The sequence below is a fragment of the Tupaia chinensis genome, unplaced genomic scaffold (genome assembly GCF_000334495.1).
Source record: "Tupaia chinensis unplaced genomic scaffold, TupChi_1.0 Scaffold000138_1, whole genome shotgun sequence".
Taxonomy (NCBI): domain Eukaryota; kingdom Metazoa; phylum Chordata; class Mammalia; order Scandentia; family Tupaiidae; genus Tupaia; species Tupaia belangeri.
This window is the reverse complement of record NW_006159608.1, coordinates 869486-881369: the sequence shown is the minus strand read 5'-3', so window position 1 is coordinate 881369 and position 11884 is coordinate 869486. Positions and strand designations below refer to the sequence as shown.

At 39.2% G+C, this 11884-nt stretch overlaps 1 protein-coding gene across 1 annotated transcript in view; it reads left to right on the top strand.

The window, feature by feature from the left end:
- BST1 (bone marrow stromal cell antigen 1) overlaps positions 1-11682 on the top strand; it is a 55642-nt gene extending 43960 nt beyond the window's left edge. Inside the window, exon 9 of the mRNA XM_027770441.1 lies at positions 11560-11682. Coding sequence (XP_027626242.1) covers position 11560 — 1 coding nt within the window. The 3' untranslated portion in view covers positions 11561-11682. The remainder of the gene's footprint in view (positions 1-11559) is intronic.
- The last annotated feature ends 202 nt before the right edge of the window (positions 11683-11884 follow it).

The window sequence follows — 11884 nt, the reverse complement described above, 5'->3', positions numbered from 1 at the left end:
TGGTGTGTCAATCTTGTTTATCTTTTCAAAGAACCAGCTCTTGCCTTCATTTATTTTCTGTATAGTTCTCTTATTTTCTATTTCATTTTTTTCTGTTCAAATATTTATTACTTCTTTTGTCCTGGCATTTTTTTTTTTGTTGTTGTTGTTGTTTTTCCAATTCCCTGAGGCATGATGTTAGGTTGTCCTTTTGCCAACTTTCCATCTTTTTCTTGTGCTAATTGCTATGAGCTTCCCTCTTATAACTGCTTTGGCAGTGCCCCATAAATTATGGAAACTTCTGTACTCATTATCATTTGTTTCCATGAATCTTTTTATTTCAGTCTCAGTCTCTTCAGTAGTCATGAAGTCACTCAGAAGTAGGTTATTTAGTTCCCATGTATTTGTGTATTTTCAATGTTTTTTTCCTGAGATTAATATCAAATTTAATGTCTTCATGGTCAGAGAAGTTGCTGGATATAGTTTCTATGTCTTTGAATCTGTAAAGGCTGGTTTTGTGCCCTGTCATGTGATCAGTCTTTGAGAAAGTACCATGCAGGGCTGAGAAAAATGTATATATATATTTTTGAGAGTTTTTTTTGCTATAGAGCAAGTGCACCACTGGAAAGACAGAGAGAGACAGAGAGACAGAAAGCGAGAAATCACCCCTCATGGGGGATGGCCACACGGCAATCCCTTCTCCTCCATTCTTCTCTCGGGATCTTGGGCACGCATGCACATGTGCCTGGCATGAGTTTAAGCCACTGGGTCCAGGACTCGAACCACAGTTGACTACCTGGGAATCCAGTGACATAGCCATTATGTTAACTGCTGGTCCCAGAAAAATGTGTATTTTGTATTTTTTGGATGGAAAGTTCTATAGATGTCTATTAAGTCCATCTGACTTATGGTATCATTTAGGTCCTGAATCTCTTTGCTTGTTTTTGTCTCATTGACCTGTCTTAAGGAGATAATGGGGTGTTGAGATCTCCAACAATTACTGTGTTACAGTCTATCTCTCCTTTTAGATCTAGCAGTCTTTCCTTTACATATTTGGGTGCTCCTGAGTTCTGTGCATAGATAGATATTTATAACTGTTATATCTTCTCGGTGAATTAGGCCTTTTATGACTATATAATATCCTTCTTTGTCTTTTCTTACAGTTTTTGTCATAAAGCCTATTTTGTCTGAAATCAGTATAGTGACTCCTGCTCTCTTTTGGTTTCCGGTTTCATGGAATACCTTTTTCCAGCCCCCTTTTTCCTCATGGAATACCTTTTAGTCTATGTATATCTTTATCCATAAGATAGGTTTCTTGTAGGCAGCAGATGGAGGGTTTCTAATTTTTAATCCCGCCAGTCCGTGTCTCTTGATCAGAGAATTTAATCCATTGAGATTCAACATTATTATCGATATTTCCAGACTTGTCCTTACCATTAAGTTGGCCATATTTCTTGTTTTTTTTGTTCTCTTATCACTGTCTTTCTCTCTTTAGTTTTCTTGGTATAATCCTCTTTTCAGAATTTCTTGAAGAGCTGGTCTGGAGTTGGCAAATTCTATCAGGTTTTGTTTATCTGAGAATGTTTTTATTTTCTTTTCCCATATTAAGGATAATCTTACCAGGTATAGTATTCTTGGTTGAGATTGTTTTTCATTTAGTACTTTGAATATATTTCCCCATTCTTTCCTTGCTTACATTGTATCCGATGAGAAGTCCAGTGTTAGCCTGATGGGCTAACCTTTGTAAGTGACTTGATGTTTCTTTCTTGCCAATTGTAGTATCTTGTCTTTGTCGTTTTGGTCAATCTAGCTATGATGTGGCATGGAGAGGATCTTCTTGGATTGATTCTTCTCGTGGTTCTTTGTATTTCTTGGGTCTGGATGTTTGAGTGCCTCTCTAGACTTGGAAAGTTTTCTTCTAGAATTTTGTGAAATACATTATCAATGCCTTTATTAGTTTCTTCACATCCTGGAATACAAACTATTTGGATATTGGGGCATTTCATGGTATTTCTATATTAATTTACAAGTATTTCTTGTATATTATCTTCAGTTTTCTTGGTTGTTTTCTCAGTATTTTTTTTTTTTTTTGAGTTTGCCTCGGCCCTGTCTTTTTTTTTTTTTTTTGGAGAAATTTTTGCTCTAGGGCACGTGCACTCGCCAAAGAGACAGAAAGCGAGAAATCACCCCCCCAGGGGGGATGGCCACGCGGCAATCCCCTCTCCTCCATTCTCCTCTCGGGATCTTGGGCACGCACACACACGCGCCCGGGGTGAGTTTTAAGCCGCCGGGTCCAGGACACGAACCGCGGTCGACTATGTGGGAGTCCAGCGACATAGTCATTACGCTAACTGCTGGTTCCCTTTTCTCAGTATTTTTGATAATTTTTTCTAGGTCATTGGTTTTGTCTTCTACATTTGAAATTCAATCTTTTGCTTGCATGGGCTACCCTGCATTTATTTATTTATTTATTTATTTATTGGAGAGGTTTTTGCTGTAGGGCACGTGTGCTCCCCAGGAAGACAGAGAGAGACAGAGAAACAGCAAGTGAGAAATCATCCCCCCAGGGGAGATGGCCATGCCGCAATCCCTTCTCCTCCATTCTCCTCTTGGGATCTTGGGCATGCACACACGCGCCCGGGGTGAGTTTTAAGCCGCCGGGTCCAGGACACGAACCGCGGTCGACTACATGGGAGTCCAGTGACATAGCCATTACACCAACTGCTAGTCTCCTAACCTGCTTTTGATACTTTCAAGGGTGGTTTTAATTTCCTGTATTACACCCTTTATATCTAACAGTTCCGTTTGATTCTTTTTTATGGTGTCCAATTTTTCTTTCATACTGTGGAAGGACTGCCTCATCTCTTGGAGCTCAACATCTCTTTTCTCTTGCATCTCATATAGTTTTGTTACCGTAAATATTCTAAATTCTTTTTCTGACATTTTGGTAATATCCTCTAATTTTTCCTACTTGGAGACAAGTTACAGTGTTCCCTTGCTGGAGATGTACGACTTGATTCTCTCATCCTTGAGGCTGTTCTCTGATTTGTAGTCATTTAGTAATGTATTCACTTCTGGCCAGTTTGTTAGAGAAGGATTCTATGGCTGTGAGCTCGCGTATTTCCTCCACTGTGAAATAACTTGGTGCTATTTTTTCCCTTCCACTGTGCCCTCCAATGGAGGAATTACTGGAGGAGTTTTGCAATTGGATTTATGAAGGGGAATTTCACTATTTTTTCAACCACTACAGTGATGTGCAAAGAATTCTCTAAAACTCACAATTTTCAAATGATTAGCTGCTATGCACCTATTCAGTGGGTAAGGGCTGAACATTAGCTACTATGCACCTATTCAGTGGGTAAGGGCTGAACAGTAAATCAGGAAACTAAGGTAAAAGAAAATAATGTAGGCAATAGAAATAGGGAGGGGAAAAAAAAAACAAAGAAAATGGAAGAAAAGTGCTAGAAGAAGAAAAGGACAAAACAAAAAAAAAAAAGGAAAAAGAAAAAAGAAAAGAAGTCACTTTGCATAAAATGAAATTGGGTTGAAAAAGAAAAACTGCGAGGCACGCAAGCTCTCCACAAGCTTTCCACGCAAAGGCCCAGCACAGGCTGAGGTGAAGATGCGTGGCCACTTTCTATCCCGAGAGAAGAGAAAAATTAACAAGAGAAAGGCACAAGCAGGGCAGAAAGGCTGGGGTGTTTTTGTTTGTTTGTTGTTTTAAAGAGTAAAAGAAAAAGTTGGAAGGGACAGAGAAGAGCAAGAGGGGACTGCTTGCTTACCTGGCTAACACAGGGGTCCGGAGCGGGGGTCCCTGGCTGGAGAAGGGAGTCACAGCCCTGAGCTGAACCCAGAGGCCCAACACAGGCTAAGGTGAAGGTGCCTGGCCACTTTCTATCCTGAGTGAAATAAATAATTCTTTAAAAAATAAATCGAATTATAGGCCCTATTGTACAGCCCTGGTTATTCAAAATGCTTCATGCTGTTCTTTTTTATTTTCTATAGTGTTTATCATTCTCTGGCTGACTGCCAAGTAACATTCAGTCTTTATTGCCCATCTCCTACCTCCTAGATCAGGAGCTCCAGGAAAGCAGGGATTTTGGCCTGTTTTGTTCACGGATACATGTGTGCTAAAAATCTCAAATGGAGGAACCGGGAGATGACATAATGGTTGCATTGCTGGACACCCTCATGGCTTACTGTGGTTCAAACTCTGGACCCAGTGGCTTCAAACTCATGCCAGGCACATGTGCATGCGTGCCCAGAATCCTGAGAGGGAAATAGAGGAGAAGGTCATGGCATAGTCATCCCCCTTGCAGGGTGATTTCTCACTTTCCATCTCTCTCTCTTTCTCTCTGGCAAGCACACACACCCTACAGCAAAAATCTCTATTCAAAAAAAAAGAATCTCAAATAGAGAATGTAATCTGGTAGACAATTAGGAATGAATGAATGAACAAATTATTGATCTTTACCCTGGGAAGGCATAGATTTGAGACGAATAGTGTTCAAAAGTATTAGGCAGCCAGGGAAAGAATAAATGCCCTATCACAGCTTTGGAGAAGTGCTCAGGGGCAGCATATCCACAAGTTCCAGATTTCAATCGAATTATAAGAATTATAAGAAAATAAACCAGTGGTGGCTCAGGTAGGTTAAAAAAAAGAAAAAAGGTTGTTACGAGGATTTAATGGGGTAGACTCACAAGGCTCATGAAGCCTGGAGAGGTGAGTATCCTTAGTGTTGTGGCATTACTTAAGTCTATGATTTTATTCCTTTTTACTGAGACAGAATATCAACCTTAGAGGTACAGACCATGTATAATAAATCCCTTTTTGTAAAATTCACTGCACTCTATACCACTGTTCCTGAAAGAGGCAATTGGTGCTGCCCTAGTACCGGCACCTTAAATTAGCTTTCTTGCTTCAAGGAAGTGTGAAGTGAATTGAGAGTGGCTCTCCTCGCCTTTTCTCAGAAATTTCTTTCTTTATTTAAAAAAATATATTTTATTTAACTTTATTTACTTATTTTAATTTGACCGGAGAGAGACAGAATACATGGGAGAGAGCTAGAAAGCAAGCTGTGAGGTCCAGGACTTGAACTGCAGTTGGCCACGTAGGAGTCCAGCACCCTTAACCACCATACCACCTGCCGGCCCCAATATTTCTAAACACTTAGGATGTGTCAGGCTTCCAGCCAGTACTTTAGAGTTGTCATCTCTTTTTTTTTTTCTAGTCACATTACTGGGAAGTGAGCAATTTACTCCTCATGAATGAGGCTGAGAGACAGAGAGATTAAGCAGCCACTCGGTTATTCAGGACTGGCTAGAAATAGCAGCAAAACCCAGATTTTTCTGTGTGTAAAGTCCAGAAATATTCCTACTACACTACACTGCCTTGAAATGTCACTAGGGTTCAAATCACAACCGGGAAGTTTGGAAGTTATTCTTGACCAGCTCTTTGCCTCATTTGCGAGTTCATTCAGTTATTGTTAGTAGATTTATTTTTGACAGTTCTACTCTATCCTTTTGAGTGTCAGAAATAAAACCTTCTTTCACTCTTTGCCAACTTTTTCTCCGTTTTCATTGCTCTGGCAAGAGTCTTACTAATCTGTTTTTAGAACTTTTTAGCAATGAATACTTGTAGATAATTTACAAAAGAGGGACCACAAATAATAAATATACACAATTATTTAATCACTCTAATAATAATGAAATACAAGTTTGACCAGGTATAATTGTCACCTCGACTTCCTTGGCATACTTAACAAAAAGTAGCAGAAAAATATTTTAAATATGTTATTTATTTTATTTTTTTTGAGAGAGATTTTTGCTATAGGGTGTGTGTGCTCGCCAGAAAGACAGAGAGAAACAGAGAGACAGAAAGTGAGAAATCACCCCCCAGGGAGGATGGCCATGCCGCAATTCCTTCTCCTCCATTCTCCTCTCAGGATCTTGGGCACACACGCACACGCGCCCAGCGTAAGTTTAAGCCACCGAGTCCGGGACTCAAACCATGGTCGACTACACAGGAGCCCAGTGACATAGCTATTATGCTAACTGCTGGTCTCTTAAAGATGTTGTTAAATGCTTAATGGCATTGTAAATTTGGTAAAGTGCTTTGGGAAAACAATTGGATAATATGTGTCAAAAATTATAAAAATATTTGTGATCGTTGATCTAAGTCGGACTTTAGGGTACCTTTGATACCCTGTTCTAAAAAGACAATTCAAAATGTGAATGCCACTTAGTGCTCGAAGATACTCCCCAAAGTATTCTGATACTGAAAGGTTAGGAGTTGGACCTAAATGTCCAATTAGAAGTGAATGGTTAGAGACCAGCAAGTGGCGTAGTGGTTGAGGCAATGGACACCCATGGCTGACCATGGTTCGAGTCTTGGACCGGTGGATTAAAACTCATAACAATGTGTCAAAAATTATAAAAATATTTGTGATCGTTGATCTAAGTCGGACTTTAGGGTACCTTTGATACCTTGTTCTAAAAAGACAATTCAAAATGTGAATGCCACTTAGTGCTCGAAGATACTCCCCAAAGTATTCTGATACTGAAAGGTTAGGAGTTGGACCTAAATGTCCAATTAGAAGTGAATGGTTAGAGACCAGCAAGTGGCGTAGTGGTTGAGGCAATGGACACCCATGGCTGACCATGGTTCGAGTCTTGGACCGGTGGATTAAAACTCATAACAGGCATGTGTGTGTGTGCATTGCCAAAAACCCAAGAGATGGCAGGGAAGGGATTGTGGTGTGGCCCATTCCCTCCGAGGGGTGATTTCTCATTTCTGTCTCTTTCTCTCTCTCTCTCTGTCTCTCTGCCAAGTGCATGCCTCCTATAACAAAAATCTATTTTAAAAAAAGTGATGATTAAATCTAATGGTGCAATTACTTTTTAAATATTTATTTATTTATTTTAACTTGACCGGAGATGGACAGAGTGAGAGAGTGACACAGAGAGAGAGAGTGAGAAAGTAGTTAGCCAGGTGGGGGTCCAGTGCCCTTAACCATCATGTCATCTGCCAGCCCTCGAATGGTATAATTAAAATAAATAAAATAAAATGTGGAGGTTAAAGACAGTGATAGAGTAATAATATATTACTACAGAACATCCTCATGAACAATCTAACTGAAACAGTCTTACAAGCTGGAAGGTTATAAGATTGACCAAAAATCCCACAGACTGATGATCTTCAGGTTGGTGAGTTTATGACAAAACAGATGTACTCACCTTACTGAAATAAGAAGTGAGTAAGGAGGACAAAGGCAAATGGCAAATTTTGTTTTAGCATTATCTTATTTAACTTTATTTAACATTAACATTATTATTTTCAATTTGACCAAAGAGAGACAGAGGGAGAGGGAAAGTGAGAAAGCAAGTTACCAGATTTGGGACTCGAACTGCGGTTGGCCATGTGGGAATCCAGCACCTTTAACCACCATGCCACGTTTAGCATGAAACAAACAACTATTGATATAAATTGAACCCATGTTTAAGACAATTTTGTAGCAAGTTTAGGGACATTGTATATGTTTTGGTATTTAATTTATTTGTAACAGCTCAGAGAATTTAGCATATAAAACTAGCTGTTGGATTAATCCTATAATCCCAATATGTGTAACTACTTTTCAAAAATATTTTACTGATTTAGTCTGTAAGAAAGTGAGACAGAGGGGGAGAGAGAGAGAGAGACAGAGCATTAGAGAGACTGTACCCCCAACAGTGTCTTGATGCTGAGACCCACCCTTAGCCTCAGCGAGCCCCAGATTGAGGTCACACACCTAATAGGCATACTCAGGGAGTCTCCAGAGACAAACCCAGAACGTTTCCCATTGCCTCGCAGAGGGTTGTGTTGTACCTGTGTACAACTGTCCAGCTCCTATGTAACTACTACATTTTAGACTTGGGAGTCCAGCACCTTAACCACTATGCCACCTGCTGGCCCCATTTAAAATATTTTAAAAAGAAAATGTAATATTTTAGACTCAAGATTGAAATAATTTAACCTATGGGGCTAACAGGTGACATAGTGGACTCCCACGTGGCCGACTGTGATTTGAGTCCCACACTCAGTGGCTTGAAACTCACACAGGGCATGTATGCGTGCATGCCCAAGATCCCAGGAAGAGCATGAAGAAGGGGTTGTGGCATGACTATCCCCCCAAGAGATGATTTTTCATTTTCCCTCTCACTTTCTCTGTTTCTCTCTCTTCTCTCTCTAGTGAGGGCACATGCACTAGGGCAAAAACCTCTTAAGATAATAATAGTAATAACAACAGCAATTTAACCAAAAAATAACATGCATTTAAAACATTCAATAGAATTAAATAAGTGAGAAGCACCCTTATATGTTTTTGTCAGAGTTCACTAGGTTTTTTAAAAAATAATTTTTAAATTTAACTTTATTTGTTTATTTTAATTTGACCAGGGAGGCACAGAGCATGAGAGAGAGAGAGAGAGAGAGAGAGGGAAAGTGAGAAAGCGAAAGCAAGCTGCTAGATCCGGGTCTCGAACCATAGTCAGCGATGTGGGAGTCCAGTGCCCTTAACCATCATGCCACTTGCTGCTCCCCACTAAGTTTTTAAATAGACCATATGACTCATAAATAAAATAGAAAACTATGAGAAAATGAAGGCTTTGAATTTATTTATTTATTTATTTATTTATTGAAGAAGTTTTTGCTATAGGGTGCATGCACTCACCAGAAAGACAGAGAGACAGAGAGACAGAGAGACAGAACGTGAGAAATCACCCCCTAGGGGGGATGGCCACACTGAAATCCCTTCTTCTCCATTCTCCTCTCGGGATCTTGGGCATGCACACGCACGTGCCCAGCATGACTTTAAGTCACCGGGTCTGGGACTCAAACCGCGGTCAGCTACATGGGAGTCCAGTGACATAGTCATTATGCTAACTGCTGGCCCCTGAATTTATAAATTTAATAGCAAGAAAGAATTTTTAAAACCAAAGTTAACTGCAAACAGTGCATAAAACTGCCCTCAATTCCAAACTGATACTGACAATAAAAGCTTGTGACAACCTAATGGATATATAAACCTGGATGTGTAAAGAAAAGGAAACAAAATTGCATTTTTCTATTTGTGCACAACAATGGACATAAATGATAGAAATAAGTCCAGAAAGATAAACTTCAAACTGTGGTAACTGCTGGTGAAGACAGTATGAACTGAAATAAGATGAATATTGACTCAGTATTGCTGCATTTATTTCTATGTAGTTTTGATTTCTTTTTTTATTATTTTATTTGAATTTACTTATTTATTTATTTCACTTGAACACAGAGGGACAGTGTGAGAGAGAGAGAGAGGAAAAGCGATAAAGCATGTCACCAGTCCAAGACTCAAATCACCGTTGACCATGTGAAAGTCTAGTGCCTTCAAACATCATGCCACCTGCTGGCCCCATAGTAGTTTTGATTTCTTAAGAAACAAACTATCATCATGTTAATTAGGTAATTATTTCAAAGCAAAATAATTACAATTTTGAATGAGTGAAGTCTGAGATAAAAACTGAATCAGGTGCTAGCAAGTGGTGTGGTGATTAACACGCTGGACTATCACATATCTGAGAATGGTTCGAATCCCAGACCTAGAAGTTTGCTTTCTCACTTTCCATGTCTCTTTCTCTGGTCAAATTAAAAAAAATAATAAAGATTAAAACCTGAATCAGTGATGCAGTTGCAGAATGTTTCCAGCAGCAGGAGCTCTAATATAAACTTACCAGGAGATTCCTTCAACAAAAAAGAAGAGGTGAGAAACACAATCTAGAACTTTAAGGACCAGGCCACTTATCCATGGGTTGCATTTCCTAGCCAACATTAAATGGTTCCATTATTTTAAAAATTTAACTTTATATTGATTTAAAAGCATCTGCTAATTCTTGTTCTAGAAAATCTAGTGTTCAGTTGCTCTTTGCTAAGAAAACATTTCATATTTGGCCAGGCCCTCTCTTAGTGTGTTTGTGTTAGGACAGGTTTTCTTCATCAATTTAACTCCGATGATGTAATTAATCATTAATTAGGTTATCATGAACCCATCAATAGGAAACTTTGCTAATCTATGGTATATACATAGGATAGAAATTCAGGGCAAGTTTCTTGACACATACAATATTCCCTGATTGAACCTGAGTAGACCAATAGCAAACCATGCAATGGAATCTGTAATAGTCTCCCAATAAGGAAAAACACAGGTCCTGATGGCTTCACTTCTGAATTCTGCAAAGCTTTTAAAGAAAAATTAACCCCAATTCTCTTCAAACTATTTTTTTCTCTTCGTAAAAATGTTCTTCTTAATTTTTTATATTAACCACTTTATGCCTTTACAGCATACAAAATGAATTTTCCCAGCATGAATACACTGTTTATTAGTCCATTAAAAAATATTACTATATACATTGTCATCGACAGATAATTTTCCACTTTTGTTTCTGTTAAATGTTTTTTCTTTGATTTCCTCCCACCCGTTCCTCCATTTCTCGCCCTTCTCCCATGCTATCTCTAGTATCTACAGCTGCTCTCTTTGCTTTTCTACCTTCCAATCTTTCAGTGTCTGCCATAGAATACAGACATTCAGTATGTATTAAGTGGGGACATACAGTACCTCTCTTTCATAGTCTGGCTTGCTTTCCTTAGCATAAAATATTCCATTTTCGTCCACTTTCTATCAAGGGTCTTTTTTTTTTTTTTATTTTTTTAATGGCTGAGTGGTATTCTGCAGTGTATATGTGCCACAAGTTAACTCCACGTGTACCAAAATGGAAGTGTGTCTGTAAGGTGAAGAAGGGAAGTTGTAGATTCCAGTTGTGTGGATAAAAAGATATGTGTAGGTATGTATCACATTCCTGAAAAAACAGCTCAAATTATCAATGGTGACTTTCTATGGAAAGTGGAAATACAGAGACTTCTACTTTCCACTCTATAACTTTCTTTTTGAAAAAATTGTTTTATTTAACTTTATTTATTTTTTTTCTTTTTTTTTTTTTTTTGTAGAGAGGTTTTTGCTATAGGGCGCGTGCGCTCACCAGACAGACAGAGAGAGACATAAAGACAGAAAGCGAGAAATCACCCCCCAGGGTGGATGGTCACGCCGCAATCCCTTCTCCTCCATTCTCCTCTTGGGATCTTGGGCATGCATGCACACGCGCCCGGCGTGAGTTTTAAGCCACCAGGTCCGGGACGTGAACCACGGTCGACTACGTGGGAGTCCAGTGACATAGCCATTACACTAACTGCTGATCCCAGCTTTATTTATGTATTTATTTATTTATTTATTTATTTTTAATTTGACCAGAGATGGACAGAGGAGAGAAAGAGAGAGAAAGAGAGAGAGAGAGAGAGAAAGTGAAAGTAAGTCGCCAGGTCTGGGACTTGAACCCCTGTCAGCCATGTGGGAGTCTAGTGCCCTTAACCACCATGCCACCTGCCAGCTCCCACTCTATAACTTTCTGGTATGCACAGAAAAATTAAAGTTTCTACAGAGTTCATATTCATTTCGACAAGTAGGTACCACTCACCGATACTGACATTTTTTTTATTTCTTTTTTAATTTTCAGGGCAGCAGCATCTGCTCAAAGAGAAGCCCCATTTCTTCACACAGATCGAAGTGCCAGCCTATCATCCCCATTTAGTGGTTTCAGTGTCAAATGCTCAGCTTTAACTTGAAACTCAGCCATGTTGTACCATCCTCCAGACCTGAAACTACCCTTGCACAGTGGTCGTGCCTGTCCATACCAAGAGATTCCATTGTCTAAAGAAACTTCTTTCTGGGAAAACAATGTCTTGAAATGGTATTTCAGTAACATGCATGCTCAGGATTTCAGAAACAAGAAGGTAATCTAGTCCTATTTAGCAGGTTCGAACTGCTGCTTTAGATGTCTT